At 38.8% G+C, this 22,252-nt stretch overlaps 2 protein-coding genes across 6 annotated transcripts in view; both read right to left on the bottom strand.

The window, feature by feature from the left end:
* Positions 1–3,373, bottom strand: part of BBS5 (Bardet-Biedl syndrome 5 protein) — a 32,506-nt gene extending 29,133 nt beyond the window's left edge. For 2 of the 5 annotated variants that reach the window (XM_071686096.1, XM_071686100.1), the window contains exons 1-3: positions 3,284–3,373; positions 1,134–1,282; positions 235–284 (exon numbers count right to left, since the gene is read on the bottom strand). In XM_071686096.1, coding sequence (XP_071542197.1) covers positions 235–284; positions 1,134–1,282; positions 3,284–3,327 — 243 coding nt within the window. In that variant the 5' untranslated portion in view covers positions 3,328–3,373. Of the gene's footprint in view, positions 1–234; positions 285–1,133; positions 1,283–2,683; positions 2,816–3,283 lie in introns of those variants that run through there. The other 3 variants (XM_071686097.1, XM_071686101.1, XM_071686098.1) reach the window with 2 other exon arrangements.
* A 5,849-nt stretch (positions 3,374–9,222) lies between these two features.
* The window catches only part of cbc (crowded by cid), a 33,158-nt gene continuing 20,128 nt past the window's right edge, over positions 9,223–22,252 (bottom strand). Inside the window, exons 7-9 of the mRNA XM_071686091.1 lie at positions 18,499–18,718; positions 17,140–17,230; positions 9,223–12,052 (exon numbers count right to left, since the gene is read on the bottom strand). Coding sequence (XP_071542192.1) covers positions 11,941–12,052; positions 17,140–17,230; positions 18,499–18,718 — 423 coding nt within the window. The 3' untranslated portion in view covers positions 9,223–11,940. The remainder of the gene's footprint in view (positions 12,053–17,139; positions 17,231–18,498; positions 18,719–22,252) is intronic.

Raw genomic sequence — 22,252 nt, 5'->3', positions numbered from 1 at the left:
CAAATGGAGAAAGCATATATAAAACTACTGAAAATTGGAAAATTTATTATGTCTGAATGCTAAGTGGGTTATTCACAATATCCAAAGAATACACATTTTAAAGTCTCTGAAGAAGATCGCAAGACCATAATGTTATTTCAATCCTTTCCACAGTTTTCAGCTTGAAACATGTTATTCATAACTTTTAAAATACATATAAGTATCTAGCAATGAGAGTAACAAAAATCTACTTACTGAATTTACTGTTTTTGTTGTAATGTTTATGATGCAGTTGAAACCAACAGCTGTAAAAGTACATCTATGTAATTATTTACGAACAAATCATTAACAATTATTACATGAGAAAACATGTGTTTCAGAAATAATGTTAAGTCCTAACTCTTGGTGTCACACTGTATAATTTTGGAATACCCAATCTTCTCATCTTATTCTGCATCTATAAAACAAGCACTGAACTCTTAAAAAGTGATTTCATTCAGTAAGGTCACTGATAAATGAAAAATCTTGATCATAATCTGAAGATAACATCATCATCCACTCCAGAGGACAGGATTATTTTGCTCAGAAAGCTGGTCACCACTATCTCATCTCAAGGAACATAACCGATGTTGTGAGCTCAAACTCATATCTAGTAAACCCAGCCAAACCTTTCAGTCTCACAAAACTCCAAAATATTGTACCCCACTGGATATAGAGTAAAATGGGATAAAGGTTGGAAATAGAAAAAAAAGGAAACAAAAAAAACTTTACAGCAGGAAACTGTCACTGTGAACAGAAAGTGGAAGGTCATTATGTATACCACTGCCTGTGTTCTAATGATAATCTAATTACTGGCAAGGTGCATGGTATCAACCTATTTTTCTCTGATCAAATCATCTTACATTTCTATGACAGACTGTATGGATAGCAAGTCTACCAGATGCCCAGTAACTAGATTAGAGGCAGTAGTACATTTCTTGAAAAAGCAATGGCACATCCACTTAGGAGAGAATTTTACTAGAGAACTGAGGCAGTCATTCATTGTTGTACCATATTTTCATCACCTTCAGAAAGAATCAATAGTTATTACATGTCTTATAAGCATAAGAGTGAAAATAATTTTATTCATCTGGAAAAATTCTTGAGGAACTCACACAGTGATACCCGAGGCATGTTGAGGGAGTGCCACAGCAACCTCAGATTAGTGATGATCAGCCGACCACGGTCTCCTGAGTTCCCTTTGGTATCTTCTATTGACTCTAGTCTGTCAATAACACGCTCCCCAGACCTCATTTTCATCTGTCTAAAGTTGAAATACATCAGTTAGGTTTTAAATGATTTATAATGAAACCTACAAATAAAAATGGGAACATATCCTCTTCAGCAATATGGTATGATCAATCAATAAAATGGTAGGGTTACTGAGCAGGACACTGCATCTCTTGGGTATGATAACATGACCCTTAACCTAACCCTTAAGGGTAAAGTCAAAAGCCACACCACCACACCTATGGGTTATACAGTAGTTCTCAAGGGTTTCAACACTGTGCCCAAATGGTTTTGAATTATCACGTTATCTAAGGTTGATGTTCTGCATCATGAGTACCAATGCCTTTACAGGAATATAAATTTTGCCATAATCTACCATAATCTAGATTAGTTTGTACCATAGAGTTTCAATGTAGTCCTCAAAAGGTTATGAACTCTGCTGTTACCTAAAGATGACATACCATACGACGATACCATTACCTTAATTTTCACAAAATCACTTGAAATAACTCTTGCTTCACACACTTCTATGTCCCAAACATCTCACGTCTGCTATCCTATCATCTAACACATTCAAAAGTCCTTCAAAATGCTCACTCATTTCCCCATACACTTTGCTCTCTTGTTCTCTCACTCTTTAGCTCCTTTCAAAACATCTTTTTTTCCTGAAATCAGTGCTGATAATCTCTAACACTGATTCTAATCTACCCTCTTTTTGAGCAACACCTTCCTCTTGACCTCCAGCCACTTCCTCTTAAATATTTCTCTTTTACTTTCAATCTTCCTTGCAAATAACACCCTTACATCTCTCTTTTCTCTTTCATTAACAAATCAACTTCATCCCACCACTCACTACTCTTTTTCACAAGTCTACATCACACCGTGTACAAGCTACACTCTTCTCAATAAGGGAAGCACTCATTCTCTAAAAACCCCCCATTCCTCACCCATTTCACTAGTTTAATTTACTCTCACCAGCAAACCTTCACCTAATCTCTCCTGGTATCTCTTCCCACAAGCTTCTTTTCCACCTCACTCAATTTCACCATCCTCTTACCAACCATAACATTCCCCCTTTTTTTTCCTAAAGTCTCAACAAACTTTCACCCTCCCCTACACCAAAACATGACCAACACCCACTAGTGACAGCTCTCGGGATATTCACATCCAAAAGTCTCTCTTTAGCATGCCTGTCTATAATATAATTCAGTTATGTATTCTTCATATCTCCCACACTCACCCACATATAAACGTCAGTTTTTAAACCAGATATTCCCAATACTCACAAGTCCTTTTTTGAGCACACAAATCCATAATCTGTTCATCACTCTAATTCAAAATGGGTCATCCCTCGCCCCTCAAATATACCCATAACTTCTACATTACTCACTATTATGCTCATATCATCCATCACTATTACTCGATCCCGTATTACCTATTCTCACACACCCACGTCCCGCCAACCACACACCACACACACCGCTTGTAAGCACTGCTCAATCCTCCTAATATTATATTGGTCTTCTGCCGGGGATCATGTTATGTCGTCTGTTTATTTACATCTCAGCGCCAAGTTCAGAGTCTATCTTGTTGAGCGTGACTCATATATTTCGAGTAGATTACTGAATATTATGACATCTTGAGTTAATGGAGTTGATAGATTTTGCTTCAATAAACCCAATTTTCCCAAGTTATACTACTAATCACTTAATTTACATGTTCGATAAACTGTATTGCTCTAATGCATTCTCAGCAGGGATTTCTGCAATGACGAACTATCTAAAGTACTCAAAACCTATGTAATCTGTCTCCAAAAGTCAGTTTCGACAGAGAGTAACCTGAAAAAATCCTCAATTCATTTAATTTACTGATAGAGAAAGAGGGACAAGAAAAAAGCAACCATTTTCAGTCTAGTTAGTCATATTATACTTTCCAGGAGCATCAATAATTTGGTACTCCTATTTCCAGCCAACAAACATGTTTTCATACATTCATATTCCATATAACATTTACTAATTAACGCTCATTAACTTACTGGGGAGAAATATCAAAGCGAACATCTCTATCCTCCCACAACATGTTTGACACTTGTGTTTGTTTACAGCCAACAAGTTATGGTTGCCATGGTGACACGTGCCAAGGCCAACTTTATATTATATATATATATATATATATATATATATATATATATATATATATATATATATATATATATATATATAGATATATATATATATATATATATATATATATATATATATATATATATATTTTTTTTTTTTTTTTTTTTTTTTATACTTTGTCGCTGTCTCCCGCGTTTGCGAGGTAGCGCAAAGAAACAGACGAAAGAAATGGCCCGCCCCCCCCCCCTCCCCCATACACATGTACATACGTCCACACACGCAAATATACATACCTACACAGCTTTCCATGGTTTACCCCAGACGCTTCACATGCCTTGATTCAATCCACTGACAGCACGTCAACCCCTGTATACCACATCGCTCCAATTCACTCTATTCCTTGCCCTCCTTTCACCCTCCTGCATGTTCAGGCCCCGATCACACAAAATCTTTTTCACTCCATCTTTCCACCTCCAATTTGGTCTCCCTCTTCTCCTCGTTCCCTCCACCTCCGACACATATACCCTCTTGGTCAATCTTTCCTCACTCATTCTCTCCATGTGCCCAAACCATTTCAAAACACCCTCTTCTGCTCTCTCAACCACGCTCTTTTTATTTCCACACATCTCTCTTACCCTTACGTTACTCACTCGATCAAACCACCTCACACCACACATTGTCCTCAAACATCTCATTTCCAGCACATCCATCCTCCTGCGCACATCTCTATCCATAGCCCACGCCTCGCAACCATACAACATTGTTGGAACCACTATTCCTTCAAACATACCCATTTTTGCTTTCCGAGATAATGTTCTCGACTTCCACACATTTTTCAAGGCTCCCAAAATTTTCGCCCCCTCCCCCACCCTATGATCCACTTCCGCTTCCATGGTTCCATCCGCTGACAGATCCACTCCCAGATATCTAAAACACTTCACTTCCTCCAGTTTTTCTCCATTCAAACTCACCTCCCAATTGACTTGACCCTCACCCCTACTGTACCTAATAACCTTGCTCTTATTCACATTTACTCTTAACTTTATATATATATATATATATATATATATATATATATTTGCTTTTCTAAGTATGTGAGAAATACTTAGAAAAGCAAATGGATTTGTATGTAGCATTTATGGATCTGGAGAAGGCATATGATAGAGTTGATAGAGATGCTCTGTGGAAGGTATTAAGAATATATGGTGTGGGAGGCAAGTTGTTAGAAGCAGTGAAAAGTTTTTATCGAGGATGTAAGGCATGTGTACGTGTAGGAAGAGAGGAAAGTGATTGGTTCTCAGTGAATGTAGGTTTGCGGCAGGGGTGTGTGATGTCTCCATGGTTGTTTAATTTGTTTATGGATGGGGTTGTTAGGGAGGTAAATGCAAGAGTCCTGGAAAGAGGGGCAAGTATGAAGTCTGTTGGGGATGAGAGAGCTTGGGAAGTGAGTCAGTTGTTGTTCGCTGATGATACAGCGCTGGTGGCTGATTCATGTGAGAAACTGCAGAAGCTGGTGACTGAGTTTGGTAAAGTGTGTGGAAGAAGAAAGTTAAGAGTAAATGTGAATAAGAGCAAGGTTATTAGGTACAGTAGGGGTGAGGGTCAAGTCAATTGGGAGGTGAGTTTGAATGGAGAAAAACTGGAGGAAGTGAAGTGTTTTAGATATCTAGGAGTGGATCTGTCAGCGGATGGAACCATGGAAGCGGAAGTGGATCATAGGGTGGGGGAGGGGGCGAAAATTTTGGGAGCCTTGAAAAATGTGTGGAAGTCGAGAACATTATCTCGGAAAGCAAAAATGGGTATGTTTGAAGGAATAGTGGTTCCAACAATGTTGTATGGTTGCGAGGCGTGGGCTATGGATAGAGATGTGCGCAGGAGGATGGATGTGCTGGAAATGAGATGTTTGAGGACAATGTGTGGTGTGAGGTGGTTTGAGCGAGTGAGTAACGTAAGGGTAAGAGAGATGTGTGGAAATAAAAAGAGCGTGGTTGAGAGAGCAGAAGAGGGTGTTTTGAAATGGTTTGGGCACATGGAGAGAATGAGTGAGGAAAGATTGACCAAGAGGATATATGTGTCGGAGGTGGAGGGAACGAGGAGAAGAGGGAGACCAAATTGGAGGTGGAAAGATGGAGTGAAAAAGATTTTGTGTGATCGGGGCCTGAACATGCAGGAGGGTGAAAGGAGGGCAAGGAATAGAGTGAATTGGAGCGATGTGGTATACAGGGGTTGACGTGCTGTCAGTGGATTGAATCAAGGCATGTGAAGCGTCTGGGGTAAACCATGGAAAGCTGTGTAGGTATGTATATTTGCGTGTGTGGACGTATGTACATGTGTATGGGGGGGGGTTGGGCCATTTCTTTCGTCTGTTTCCTTGCGCTACCTCGCAAACGCGGGAGACAGCGACAAAGTATAAAAAAAAAAAAAAAAAAAAAAAAAAAATATATATATATATATTCTCAGTCGATACGCAGAGCTAGAACTTAATCAAAAAAGGACAGGACTTTTATATATAGAACATTTATATGAAAAATAGTCAAATGCCTTTCCTTTTACATTCAACAATTCATTCCTGTTTTAAAGCAAAGATTACGATCATGTACATCGTGATTACTGCTTAATCATCCATTCGGTTTTTTTCTGCATATAAGACACGCTTCGCAAATCTTGACGATGCACATGCTAACAAATGTTGTACAAAGTTTTATATAGCGGGTGAAATAATATTTTTCATGAGTCATGACATTACCTATTCTTAAACAATACGAGGAGGGAGGGTTACACTTGTAGAACCCCTTATGCCATAATCTAGTTTTTTCCTCTTTTCATTATTTTTGTTTGCTATCATCATTAACTTTCACTTCCTAACTTTTTTCCTTACTTCTTTCATACAATGAAGATACTTTTAACTTCTTTTTAAATACATTTCTTCTTTAGTTTCTTGTCCTTTGGTTGCTCCATCTTTGTATCTCTGAAGTATCATCAATACACTATTCAAGAAATATAAAAGGTTGTGATCACATCATCCCTTAATCTTCTCTTCAATAGTGGGAGATTTAATGGCCTCCTAACCTCTCACTGTAACTATGCTTTCCTAATATCAGTGCCATATTCCTCATTCTCCTTTTAATTTCTTATTAATTCTTTGTGCTAATATAAGTGTTGTGACTAAACTTGAGAAGCATGACTTAGTTTTGTCCTAATTTACATTGTGTATAGTTTGCTGTTTTCCTTTCCTTGTAATTTGATATAATTTTGATAATTGTCAAAAGTTCTTCTGGTAAGTCTTTTACTCAGATCAAAGATAGTAGTGGTCTGAAGCCTAAACCCTGCAACAATCCAGTGGTACCTCAATCCTTTCTTTGATCCATTTTACTAAGTTAACTATCTGTCCATCAAAGGAATCTTCACCTTATTCCTGCATGAAAATCAGTCTCCTTTACCAGACTTCTATGTAGCACAGTGTCATGCACTTACCTCAATCTAAGCACATACAGTTCATCTAACCTTAACCAGAGCCTACTATATAACTACTTTAACAGATGTGATGAAGTGACCTTTCCTTTCCTATCATTGGGTAATTTTTTCTCTACAAGAAGTGGTATTTCTACATTCCATCTTTTTCACTGTTTTATGGACACATTTGTCAGTGCAAATATCCTAATATCTTTTCTTAAAGGTCAGGATGACGTTAATATCCATTTCCTCGGTACTGTGCTCTCCCATGACATAATGAACAATATTTCAAGGAGCCTCTCGAGTGTATCTGCATACTCTCTCAGCATATATGGTGAAACTTCACCAGCACCATGAAACTGCTTATTCCTTCTCTAGCAGTTTGAATGCTTTCCAAGACCATTTCATCATTCAAGTATCTTGGTTTAGGGGCTATGGTGTTTTCTGCAGTAAAAATACTTACGAACTTGTCATTTGAATCTAAACCCCTTACCATGAGCAGTTGCTCTTTAGCTGACCATTTACTTTTGGTGAATTTCTGAAAATGTTTTGGAGTGTTTCCTGCTTTGTCCATAATATTCTTAGCATTGCTTCTTTACTTATCTTTCAGATTTCCTTGGCAATCAAAAAAAATATGCACAAAAGTCAAAATGGAATTGTATGAGATTTGCGGAGTATAAAACTTCTTTTTGGAAATTTCAATCTCCTTTGAAAACTTCTGTACACTTTTATAGCAGTTTTATGTCTTGCAATATGTATTTTTGATAGAGTAGGCTTTGAAGCAGATATTTCAGTAGCTTAAACATTTATTCATGCTTGTGTGTGAAAAAAAGCATTGCCATCCACTAAAATTCTTTTGTATGTAACTCAACAGTGCTACTGGTGTATTGACACGTACAGAAAATTGCAGCTCAGAGGCAAGTTGCTCCCGCTCGTGTAGAGGTTGGAGTTTTATGGTGCTGCTATAGGAGGGCTGAGTCATTATCGAGGTCCCATGGCTGTACTACAGGAAGAATGCAGCCAATCTGAAGTCACATAGCCCAGGAGCAGGTTTGCAAAGTTTATGTCTGAAGCTGATTGACCCTCTTAACTGGCTCATGATATTAGGCCTGTGACTTTTAAGGCTGTGTTTCACCATGCATTGATGGCTCTAGCCAAAGGGTAAATCATGATTCTGTTGTGGAAGGGCTTGATAGGTGAGGGATTATTCATATAATCCAGGGTGTAGATTGGCTTTGTAGTACACCCAAGGTTTTGTAAGAGACTACGGTCACTTATATTACTTGCATCATTAGTTATGACTGCTTGTCCGATGGAAGATTATGTTTCACAAGGCCACATGAATCATGAAGTGACATGAGGAAGGACCGGAGACTAGTTGGTATGATGCTACCATCACCTCTTCCCTGCAGAATCTAGTTTAACTTGGTAATGGGAAGGGCATCAGATACGGTGTTCGGTTTGAGTAGTGTAGCTATCAAGGCAGAGGTAACCAAATCAAATCAAACATTTAAAATGCATTTATTCTTATCTTTCTTAAACTCCCTATAACTTTGTCATGTCATTTAATGGCTCTATAATCTCACCAGTCATCTCAGTAAACATACACAGTATCACTACATCTACTCTAACTTTAAAACACATTATTACACAGTATCACTACATCTACATTATTACAAAAAAAGTGAAATGAACCACTACAAAACTGGGAGTTTTGTGCAAATGCCAAACATTTTTCTTTGCAGTTAATAATCTTTTGATCATTGAAAAGGTGCACAAATTTCTTATTTTCTAAAGAAGTAAGTATTAACAATTCCTGATTAAGGAAAAGCATTAATTTCAAGGTTGGCAGAGTCTACATCATAAGTTCCATTCACTTACATTTTGTAACATTTAATCTACTTATATGATTAGGTGTAGAAAAACTATGAAAACCAATGTTTTTTTTCCAATGAATTAAGAACTTGTAGTTTAGGAAGAATGTACAATTCCCAGACAGGAATTACACAGTGTGGATGTGGTGGGGAACAGCATCCATCACCATAGACAAGACAACTCCCTAGAAGAAGCTCACAACCACCTACTACAGTCACTAGCAGGTTACCGAGGCCTGTATGCAGCTCCAATGAATCGACCTTTGTCGGCTGGCCATAGATGGCAACCAAAACAAAGACTTTAATGCATACAGAATTCAACTCTGTAATGGAAAATTAAGTTTGTAGGTTGATGATCATAGCATCCAGCTTCATAATAATGTATTCATGTCAATAGCACTGAAAGGGTTAAAAGGTAATGACGGGAATTATACAGCTAAGTTCTATCAAGTGAAAAAGGTACATACTTCATCTTTCTTGTCAACAAAACTGAGTGTTTACAGGGGTAAAATGAAACATCAATGTGATGTATATCATTTATTATAAAAACTGAAGGCCTGACTGATGCAAAATTAATTTTAGCTAAATACTGTAGAAATCTACACACAGACCTTTCTAAATTAGTTTCAAAGACACAGCAAAGATATGGATCCAATAACAATATCTCTGTAAAGATGAATAATCCTTCCACAGACCTAGTATGACATGCACCATACTCACATCACAGAAAACATGACAGGGAAATTGGAAATGGCAACATTTTTAAGCAATGTAGTATACATCTCTCCACATTATCACTCATTACCCTGTCACTGTCACTTACCACCACATTTCACCATTAATGACCTAATGAACATAACATAAATACATAAATATCTAAGATAATTTGGCCTATGATCTGATCCATAAGGGTCAGGTTATGATGGTAAGTGCTAATGAATACCACTCTTCACTAAATCTATATATCTAGTATGTTTTGGCCTTTGACTTGATTCATGAGTTTCATAGGCCTCAAATATGAGTGGTGTTCACCTCTGTAGAAGGGGAATGTTACCAAACACCTCTATACATTTGATAAACCTAAATTCACTTCATCCTCAAATAATATATCATCATCTCATCCCAAGAAATGCATATTAATTACACCCTTGATTTCAATTAACCTGAAACAAATACATCTTCATTATACTCTTGACACTGCAGGTCAAATGCTAAGGTTTGGTTGTTGATTATTTGACAGAAAAATATTAATATAAAAATAAGAAACTGAACAAAACATGTTCTCCCTCCTATGAAAGAAGACAAAAATAAGCCCACATAATCATGATTAGTAAGGTATCTCATCAAATTATCAGAAAATTAAGAGATTAGGTGAAGATAGAGAAATGAGAAATAGTAATGTAGATAATGTTCATAACCCAGAAATGTGAAAATTGGTAAGCAAGTGTAGTATGTCTCTCTCCAACAAATGCATAGTTATCCTTAGTAAATGTATCATCATTACACCTTTCACAAGTTTAAATTCACTTAACCCTCCATAAATGCATCTTTATTTCACCCTTGACAAAAGTATCTTCACTACACCCTTGATAAACCTGATTTCACTTTACCCTTAAAAATATTATAACTTAAGCCTCAACAAGTGCATCTTCACTCCAACCTTGACAAATACATCTTTATACCCTAAAAATCTCCTTCACCTCCTCGTTCCAATACTCATTCCTTCTCTTGCATTTAATGTATTTACTTTATTAAGCTAGCCCTCAGCAGCAATGTAGAATGGGGAAGCAGTAACCTGGTTGAAAATATATTTTGTTCTAATTTCATTTGTTCCCTACTACTTAATCTGAAAAGATTACCATTCAGCCCTATAACACCATATACAGTTTGGGCTAACTATATCTTCTATTTTATCCTGGAATTCCCACATAATGAATATCATAAAGTCTGCTTCCCATAAGCTGGGAGTGTTCTTTAGGGGTCATGATCATTTCTCCTGCAGGTAGCAATTTCATGTTTAAAGAACTTTCATCCAACCCAGTATTGAGTACTGATTGCACATCCACCACTCTCTTACCCTGAGTGAAATCAAAAGCTTTCCATCTCAGTTCCTGTTGTAATCTCTCTTTAACCTTCCCTTTTCATCTGCTTCCCTCTATTACACAAGTATCAATTCAGCTATTGCATTCATGAGTTATCTACTTGTGTCCTAGCCCCTGTGACCTAGATTTACAGTGTGCATCTGTATGACTTCTAACAGTTTCTATGCTGAATCTGGACAAATGAGGACTGACTGCTATGATACCTCCCTTCCTAACATAGCAAAGATGTGGATTTCTCTCCCATTTTTTGTCACTCCTTCCTATACCTTTTCTTCCTTAAAGCATTAGTTCTACAAAAGCTTGAGCTCAAATTTATCCCTTCTACACCTTTTGAAACACCTAAATTTCAATGGAATTGTAGGCTCAAAGGAAGAGGAGAAAGATATATGATAATTCAGGCATAGTACTGAAACAGATACAGGAGCAAAATACAACTATTTTCGACTTGACAGCCTTACATAAGGAAAGAAACACAATGATCCTACAAGCAGACGAAGGAATATACTGCAAAGATACCAAACAAACTCATAAAAGCTGAGCAAGCAAGAGAAGACAATTGACAAGAATGAAAGCTGAAATCCTCAAAAGGGAACTGGACAGCCAGCTAAGAAAAGTATCAGATCAACCAAAAACTGACAATTTTGGCCAGGGTATAGCAGTAGAAAACAAGAGCTTAGAGAAGCAAGGAAAGTAAGAGAATATTGCCAAATGCTGTGTTATACACTACTTCTACTCTAGACAATATCTCATAGTAGGTACGTACTCACTTTTCTAACCTTTCATCTCACCTTTTGCCTGTGCCATGTTGGCCATTTCATAGAAAAAAAAAAAAAACAGCAAAAGCAACTTGTTTTCCTTGGGAGGGAGAAATAATTGCAGCATCTGAGCTTGACTCTGGGTCCAAAGAGGACTAACATGTGCAAAACTGATTATTCATGTTTACAATGTGAATCAACTATTCTTGCTTTGGAAGATGTTATCATGGGAGACTGCATTAACTCATCATACTGGATGTATAAATTACATGTTATCACATGTGATGGATGGGTTACGGGAATGGTGTCATTCAAAATAAAGATTTTACAGTGGCTTTTAGAAACAAGTGGTATTCACTGGTGCTGCAGTGTAAAAAATTCAAACTTAATTAGAATCCATAAATTGTATTTCAGTTAAAATGAGTATTGTTTTAGGCAATGGTTTTGGTTGGGGGGACAATATCTTCACCATCTTGTTCTCCTCATCAACATCTAACCTGTGAATAGATATAACTGAATATTAAATGCTTTTCGTTTTTGGAAGTAACATATAAAACATGAGTGATCAAAATATCTATTAACTCATTCTGGAACAACATTGGAGTCCTTGCTTACTTTTATCTATAAGCTAAATAAGTACCTGCACTTATGTTTTTAACAGGGTTACATAGAGAAAATCTGGCACCAGAGCAATATAATTTCTTTAACAAGCATGAGATCTGTGGGGACATCTCCAGCACATGGTTCCTTCCTTCTCATGTAATCCTACTAAAATCTTTGTCACTTGCATTTTCTTACAATTCTCATATCATTCTTATTAATATATGGTCCTCTTCAAAACTTACCATCCAGAAATCTACATATTTTCTGTGGGAACACTATGTGCACATGACATGCAGGTCAATGGCTACGCACATATAATGATGGTTGAAAGGGGTACTGAGGACAGCAAGATTTTTCTCTGCAAGTTTCTAGTAATAGAAAAGACCTCAACAGGTAACTTATGGCACAAGAAATCAGCTGGATATTCAAAGGGAGGCAGGCAATATTAGAACATTAATTTCTGTCACCTGCCATTTTGAGAGAGGAAATGATGTCAGCCACCAAGTAAAAGGTTAAAGGTTGGCAGTACAAGAATGAGTACACCCATCCCTAGCTTTATATGGGGTTATGTTCTGCAAAAACCTTGCACAAAGTGAAATCACATATAGTAACTAATAAATATATAGAGAAAAATGGGATGTGTGCAGCAGCTTTATGGTCATCACTGGTAGATTCTCCCATTACCTTCAAGTAATGCAGCTTCTGCTACTGAATAAACTTATCTAGCCATCCTTTCCATGCTTGAAATTGCTCTGGCTCAGATACACTGCTGTCTTTACATTAATGCTTATAAACCTAAAAAGCATTAGACTTGAGCAGGTTACCAAGGCTACTCTATTTTTCATCTCATGCTCTATGCATAACAAGAGCATTTTCTTCATCTCCATGAGTGGACTTCAAATCCTTGTGGTTAACTCTACATTCTTCTTTATGTTGTAGACAGTAAATTCACCAAGTTTGTAAGCATGACCAAGTGCTGATGTTCCCTCACCAGCATCAGCGCATTGTATGATATCTAGCTTCATTTCTACATTCAAAAAGGTTCTCTTCCAATAACTGCTTGTTCTGGGACAGGAGATATTGTTAGATGTTTGATTTCCATGTTAACAAACACACACACACACACACACACACACACACACACACACAGTGAGATGCAGGAAAACCACATTAGCAGGTATAACTAAATCATACATGAAACACAGAGCTGCACATAACGGTGGTAACTATGAGACTGACTCATGGGCAGAAACATGGCGTGCTCCACCCAGGACTCATGCTTCCTTCATCCACCAACCTTCACTGAAGTTTTGGTGCACTTTCTATCACACACATCCATTAGTAACAGATTACGACAACATAAAATGAGGGACTGGTAGAAGTAGGTTTCTCGTGTAATATTGAAATCGCACATAAAGATCCTGCATAAAGTGAGGAATGGATGCACTACAATGGAAGAGGTCAAGGTGGATTTCTTTGAGAACCATTTTGCAGTTCTTGTAGAGATAAGGATCAAGAAGACCCTGATGCTACCTCACCAATGTAGGAAACAGCAAAGAAGTAGGAAAAATGTTTTGGTAAAGAGTCAACAGCACAAGTACTATAATAATAATAATAATAATAATAATAATAATAATAATAATAATAATAATAAATAATAATTCATAATAATAATAATAATAATTCCAAAATCAGTTATTCTACATAATTCTCATACTGAAGCTTTTATTATTTTTTTTTTATTATACTTTGTCGCTGTCTCCCGCGTTTGCGAGGTAGCGCAAGGAAACAGACGAAAGAAATGGCCCCCCCCCCATACACATGTATATACATACGTCCACACACGCAAATATACATACCTACACAGCTTTCCATGGTTTACCCCAGACGCTTCACATGCCTTGATTCAATCCACTGACAGCACGTCAACCCCGGTATACCACATCGCTCCAATTCACTCTATTCCTTGCCCTCCTTTCACCCTCCTGCATGTTCAGGCCCCGATCACACAAAATCTTTTTCACTCCATCTTTCCACCTCCAATTTGGTCTCCCTCTTCTCCTCGTTCCCTCCACCTCCGACACATATATCCTCTTGGTCAATCTTTCCTCACTCATTCTCTCCATGTGCCCAAACCACTTCAAAACACCCTCTTCTGCTCTCTCAACCACGCTCTTTTTATTTCCACACATCTCTCTTACCCTTACGTTACTCACTCGATCAAACCACCTCACACCACACATTGTCCTCAAACATCTCATTTCCAGCACATCCATCCTCCTGCGCACAACTCTATCCATAGCCCACGCCTCGCAACCATACAACATTGTTGGAACCACTATTCCTTCAAACATACCCATTTTTGCTTTCCGAGATAATGTTCTCGACTTCCACACATTCTTCAAGGCCCCCAGAATTTTCGCCCCCTCCCCCACCCTATGATCCACTTCTGCTTCCATGGTTCCATCTGCTGCCAGATCCACTCCCAGATATCTAAAACACTTCACTTCCTCCAGTTTTTCTCCATTCAAACTCACCTCCCAATTGACTTGACCCTCAACCCTACTGTACCTAATAACCTTGCTCTTATTCACATTTACTCTTAACTTTCTTCTTCCACACACTTTACCAAACTCAGTCACCAGCTTCTGCAGTTTCTCACATGAATCAGCCACCAGCGCTGTATCATCAGCGAACAACAACTGACTCACTTCCCAAGCTCTCTCATCCCCAACTGACTTCATACTTGCCCCTCTTTCCAAAACTCTTGCATTTACCTCCCTAACAACCCCATCCATAAACAAATTAAACAACCATGGAGACATCACACACCCCTGCCGCAAACCTACATTCACTGAGAACCAATCACTTTCCTCTCTTCCTACACGTACACATGCCTTACATCCTCGATAAAAACTTTTCACTGCTTCTAACAACTTTCCTCCCACACCATATATTCTTAATACCTTCCACAGAGCATCTCTATCAACTCTATCATATGCCTTCTCCAGATCCATAAATGCTACATACAAATCCATTTGCTTTTCTAAGTATTTCTCACATACATTCTTCAAAGCAAACACCTGATCTACACATCCTCTACCACTTCTGAAACCACACTGCTCTTCCCCAATCTGATGCTCTGTACATGCCTTCACCCTCTCAATCAATACCCTCCCATATAATTTACCAGGAATACTCAACAAACTTATACCTCTGTAATTTGAGCACTCACCCTTATCCCCTTTGCCTTTGTACAATGGCACTATGCACGCATTCTGCCAATCCTCAGGAACCTCACCATGAGTCATACATACATTAAATAACCTTACCAACCAGTCAACAATACAGTCACCCCCTTTTTTAATAAATTCCACTGCAATACCATCCAAACCTGCTGCCTTGCCGGCTTTCATCTTCCGCAAAGCTTTCACTACCTCTTCTCTTTTTACCAAATCATTTTCCCTAACCCTCTCACTTTGCACACCACCTCGACCAAAACACCCTATATCTGCCACTCTATCATCAAACACATTCAACAAACCTTCAAAATACTCACTCCATCTCCTTCTCACATCACCACTACTTGTTATCACCTCCCCATTTGTGCCCTTCACTGAAGTTCCCATTTGCTCCCTTGTCTTACGCACTTTATTTACCTCCTTCCAGAACATCTTTTTATTCTCCCTAAAATCTAGTGATACTCTCTCACCCCAACTCTCATTTGCCCTTTTTTTCACCTCTTGCACCTTTGTCTTGACCTCCTGTCTCTTTCTTTTATACATCTCCCACTCAATTGCATTTTTTCCCTGCAAAAATCGTCCAAATGCCTCTCTCTTCTCTTTCACTAATACTCTTACTTCTTCATCCCACCACTCACTACCCTTTCTAACCAACCCACCTCCCACTCTTCTCATGCCACAAGCATCTTTTGCGCAATCCATCACTGATTCCCTAAATACATCCCATTCCTCCCCCACTCCCCTTACTTCCATTGTTCTCACCTTTTTCCATTCTGTACTCAGTCTCTCCTGGTACTTCCTCACACAGGTCTCCTTCCCAAGCTCACTTACTCTCACCACCCTCTTCACCCCAACATTCACTCTTCTTTTCTGAAAACCCATACAAATCTTCACCTTAGCCTCCACAAGATAATGATCAGACATCCCTCCAGTTGCACCTCTCAGCACATTAACATCCAAAAGTCTCTCTTTCGCACGCCTGTCAATTAACACGTAATCCAATAACGCTCTCTGGCCATCTCTCCTACTTACATAAGTATACTTATGTATATCTCGCTTTTTAAACCAGGTATTCCCAATCATCAGTCCTTTTTCAGCACATAAATCTACAAGCTCTTCACCATTTCCATTTACAACATTGAACACCCCATGTATACCAATTATTCCCTCAACTGCCACATTACTCACCTTTGCATTTAAATCACCCATCACTATAACCCAGTCTCATGCATCAAAACCACTAACACACTCACTCAGCTGCTCCCAAAACACTTGCCTCTCATGATCTTTCTTCTCATGCCCAGGTGCATATGCACCAATAATCACCCACCTCTCTCCATCAACTTTCAGTTTTACCCATATCAATCGAGAATTTACTTTCTTACATTCTATCACATACTCCCACAACTCCTGTTTCAGGAGTATTGCTACTCCTTCCCTTGCTCTTGTCCTCTCACTAACCCCTGACTTTACTCCCCAGACATTCCCAAACCACTCTTCCCCTTTACCCTTGAGCTTCGTTTCACTCAGAGCCAAAACATCCAGGTTCCTTTCCTCAAACATACTACCTATCTCTCCTTTTTTCACATCTTGGTTACATCCACACACATTTAGGCACCCCACTCTGAGCCTTCGAGGAGGATGAGCACTCCCCGCGTGACTCCTTCTTCTGTTTCCCATTTTAGAAAGTTAATACAAGGAGGGGAGGATTTCTGAATACATATATAAAGATTACTTACACACAAATAAATCCAGCAACATTGGATGTAAGAAGGTCTTCAGGTTCGGTTGCCAAACTAACAGCAAGCATATGGTGCTTAAGCTTTACACCTGAAAAAAGCAGTGATAATACATCAGTTACTACAGAAAAAAAATTCCAGTGTTTTTTTTAGGCATACATATACATATGTGGTGAGGGAGGTAAATTCGAGAGTTTTAGAGAGAAGGGCGGGTATGTTCTCTGCAGGGAATAAGAGGATTTGGAATGTGAGTCAATTGTTTGCTGATGATATAGCACTGGTGGTAGATTTGAGTGTGAAACTGCAGAAGTTGGTGAAAGAAGGAAGATGAGAGTAAATGTTAATGAACGCAAGGTTGCTAGATTAGTTGGGGTGTGAGTTTGAATGGAGAAAAATTTGAAGAAATGAAGTGTTTCTGATATCTGGAAGCAGATAAGGCAGTAAATGGAACCATGTAAGTGGAAGTAAGTTAGAGGGTGAGTGAGTGGGCAAAGTTTCTAGCACTGAAGAATGTGTGGAAAGAGACAGAGTGTTATCTGGGAGGGCAAAAATGGGTATGTTTGAAGGTATAGTAGTCCCAGTGATATCACATGGATGCAAGGCATGTGCTGCAGATAAGGATATGCAGAGGAGGGTGGATGTGTTGGATATGAAATGTTTAAAGGGCAACGTGTGGTGTGAGGTGGTTTGATCAGAAAATCAATTATAGGGAGATGTGGTTATAAGAAGAGTGTGGTTGAGAGAGCTAAAAAGGGTGTGCTGATATGATTTGGACATGTGGACAGAATAAGATAGAAGTTGACAAAGAGGATATATGTGTCACAAGTGGGGTGGAAAAGAAGGGGAAGACCAAACAGTTGATGGAAAGATGGAGTGAAAAAGACCGAGTGACTGGGCCCTGAACATGTAGGAGGAAGAAACGTGTGTAAAGAATAAAGTGAACTGGAATGATGTGGTATACAGAGGGTGACGTCCTGTCTGTGGACTGAACTGGGCATACGAAGTGGCTAGGAGGAAACCATAGGAAAACTCTGTGGGGACTAGTTATGGATATGGGGCTGTGGTTTCAGTACATTTCACATGACAGCAAGAAAACAAATGTGAGCAAATGCTGCCTGTCCCCATGTGATCCTTGCATTACCTTGCTAACATGGGAAATGTGAAGGAATACTTAATTAGTTACTGAGTATTAGCAGAATGGAACAAGCTTAGTTAAGAACCAGTGAGTGCAAACTGCATAAAATATTCTATAAACTGCATGTTAGCATATACAGGCTGAGAGATTGGATCCTGTGAGTGAGTTTTCAAAATATTTGTATGAGATGAATATTGCTTTCTATATGTCCTATCACAATTTACCTGGTTCTACTGGTACCAATTTGGTCATGTGGTCATCAACTTTCATATCTGCTGGCATGCAAGAATCTGGTAAAGCTGGAGCACCAATTTTGTATATCTGAAGGTGACTCATTTTAACCTCAAAGCTATGTGGATGATATTTGGTGTGAAGGCCATAATAATACTCGCGAATACGGTCATCTCGTGAAGATGCTCGCATTGACTGAGTTCTCTCAACCACCTGTCAAGAAAGCATGAATTAGCTTAAAAAATAGTAATAATAGTAACAGTAATAAAATAATAATATCAGAAAAAAATTAACCTAATGAATATACTCATGAGAAATACAGTATCCCTGCTTCTTTCACCATAGGAGCTCTTCTTTAAATTGAATCTGCGCAAAATACGGTACTCATAATGCAATACATTTTCTATGTAAAATGTTCAGGCTGGTTTACAGTCTCCTGCATATTGGGGTAGTGCCAAAAACAGGTAAAGAATGGCCAAGTTTACTCACATCCACTCTCAGGCTGTCATGAATAAAGCCCTGATTTCATAGCCCCCTACCCACAGTTAAGCCCTAGACCTTTCCGTGGTTCTCCTGACTGCTTCTAATTCACAAGTTCAGCCCACTGACTGCGTGCTGCTCAGTATGCCACATCACTCTAATTAGCTCTCTCCCATGCAAACCTCACATCCTCCTGCATGTTCACCCCAATTCACTCAAAGTATCTTTCACTCATTCTTCTAAATCCTCAGTTTCCCCCTTCTCCTTGTTCCCTACACTTCTGACACGTGTATCCTATTAGTCAGCCTCTCCTTACTCATGCTCTCCACATGTCTAAACCATTACAGCAAAAACTTCTTCACTACTCTCATATATACTCCACTTCCACACCTTTCTCTCTTACCCTATCATTATTTATTCAATTAACCTTCCTCACATCTCACACTGTCCCCAAACATTTAATTTCCAACATATCCATCCTCTTCTGCAATTTTCATCTTGGGCCTATGCAATTCATCCATGCAACAATGTTAGGATTCCTAGCCATGAAAATTACTTATCTTTTCCTTCAAACACGATGATGTCTTTTACATGCACTCCCAAACATCCCTAGGACTTTAGCCCAAACCCATGGCTCACTTCAGCTTCCATCGTTTCATCCATTACTATTTCAAATCCGTGGTACCTAAAACACTCCACTTTTTCCTGGCTCTCTTCATTTGAACTCACACTCCAAAAGACCTGTCTCTTTCTCATGCTAAACTCAATGACGTTACTTTTATTTGCACCAACTCTTAACTTTCTCCTTTCGCACACTCTCCAAAATTCACACACCAGCTTCTGCAGTTTCTCACTTGGTTCTTTTACCATAGTTGTAGCATCACCAAACAATAACTGAATCATCTTCAGGCTTCCCCCTTAAACCCCTTACAGATCACAGACCTGCCCCCCATCTCTAATAATCTCACACTCATCTTCCCATTCATAAACAAATTAAACAATCATGATGACATCACAAACCCTTTCCATGGAGCCACCTTCAAATGAACCACTCACCCTCTTGTCTTCCTTCTTGCTTGTACTCCATTCTCTCTTGATATAAATTTTTCACTGCTTCAGGTAACTTTCCTTCCACTACATATAGTCATAACACCTTCCACAAAGTCTCTCTATTAACCTGATCATATGCTTTCTTTAGATCCATAAATGCCACCTAGAAATCCCTTTGTTTTTATTGGAATTTCTTACACAGATTCTTCAAAGCATTACCCTTATCCACAAATCGTCTATCACCAAAAATTTAAGTGAAATAGAATTAAAAAACACTTGGAAAAGATGAGTACATGATGTTCAAACAGAAAACAATATAAATACCAGATAAAAACAAACAGACTTACTATTGACATAGGTCAAGTTGGGGAAAGAAATATAAGCAGTAAAGATGAATAATATGCATAATATTGTTGGGATTGGGTAGATGAATAAGATGAAGAATGAAGATGTGAGATGGTCATGTGAAGTCATTAGAAGGGCACATGAATAAAAATATTTTGAGATGGTAAAGCTGTGTAAAACACAAAGCAGATGATAGGTTTGTTAAGACAATGTACAGCAATAATCTAAAAGGTACAGGCCACAGATATAGTGAGGACTGAAAAGGGATAGGGATATTTGGATAAAGGTACTGGAAAAATGGTTTGGGATAAAATGCAATGGAAGCAAGATGTATACACAGCTTAGTTGAATCAAAAGATAGTGATTCACATTCTAAAGAAGGAGTCAGGGAGATGAGGGGATTTATATTCCTGGGGAAGATTTCTTAACCTAATTTTTGCACAAAAATATGCATAAAATGCCAAGACACATGCAACAATAGGTACGGGTTGAGAATGTGCATTAGTACTGATGCAAGGGCTGTAAATACTTGATCAACTCCAATGAAATGAAATTGGAAAAGGAATAATGATAATTCTTATCATACATGATTGCAATTTCCCATATTAGCAAGGTAGTGTCAGGAACAGAAACGGCCTCATTGGCTTACATCCACTCTCTAACTGTCAAGCATAATATAAAGATAATATATAGAAATATATAGGTAGATAAATATATAAAACAATATATCATGTGTACGTGTAGGAAGAGAGGAAAGGGATTGGTTCTCAGTGAATGTAGGTTTGTGGCAGGGGTGTGTGATGTCTCCATGGTTGTTTGATTTGTTTATGGATGGGGTTGTTAGGGAGGTGAATGCAAGAGTTTTGGAAAGAGGGGCAAGTATGAAGTCTGTTGTGGATGAGAGAGCTTGGGAAGTGAGTCAGTTGTTGTTCGCTGATGATACAGCGCTGGTGGCTGATTCATGTGAGAAACTGCAGAAGCTGGTGACTGAGTTTGGTAAAGTGAGTGAAAGAAGAAAGTTAAGAGTAAATGTGAATAAGAGCAAGGTTATTAGGTACAGTAGGGTTGAGGGTCAAGTCAATTGGGAGGTAAGTTTGAATGGAGAAAAACTGAAGGAAGTAAAGTGTTTTAGATATCTGGGAGTGGATCTGGCAGCGGATGGAACCATGGAAGCGGAAGTGGATCATAGGGTGGGGGAGGGGGCGAAAATCCTGGGAGCCTTGAAGAATGTGTGGAAGTCGAGAACATTATCTCCGAAAGCAAAAATGGGTATGTTTGAAGGAATAGTGGTTCCAACAATGTTGTATGGTTGCGAGGCGTGGGCTATGGATAGAGTTGTGCGCAGGAGGGTGGATGTGCTGGAAATGAGATGTTTGAGGACAATGTGTGGTGTGAGGTGGTTTGATCGAGTAAGTAACGTAAGGGTAAGAGAGATGTGTGGAAATAAAAAGAGCGTGGTTGAGAGAGCAGAAGAGGGTGTTTTGAAATGGTTTAGGCACATGGAGAGAATGAGTGAGGAAAGATTGACCAAGAGGATATATGTGTCGGAGGTGGAGGGAACGAGGAGAAGTGGGAGACCAAATTGGAGGTGGAAAGATGGAGTGAAAAAGATTTTGTGTGATTGGGGCCTGAACATGCAGGAGGGTGAAAGGAGGGCAAGGAATAGAGTGAATTGGAACGATGTGGTATACCGGGGTTGACGTGCTGTCAGTGGATTGAATCAGGGCATGTGAAGCGTCTGGGGTAAACCATGGAAAGCTGTGTAGGTATGTATATTTGCGAGTGTGGACGTGTATGTATATACATGTGTATGGTGGTGGGTTGGGCCATTTCTTTCGTCTGTTTCCTTGTGCTACCTCACAAACGCGGGAG

Source organism: Panulirus ornatus, chromosome 41 (assembly GCF_036320965.1).
Source record: "Panulirus ornatus isolate Po-2019 chromosome 41, ASM3632096v1, whole genome shotgun sequence".
NCBI lineage: Eukaryota > Metazoa > Arthropoda > Malacostraca > Decapoda > Palinuridae > Panulirus > Panulirus ornatus.
This window is presented reverse-complemented; position numbering and strand designations above follow the sequence as displayed.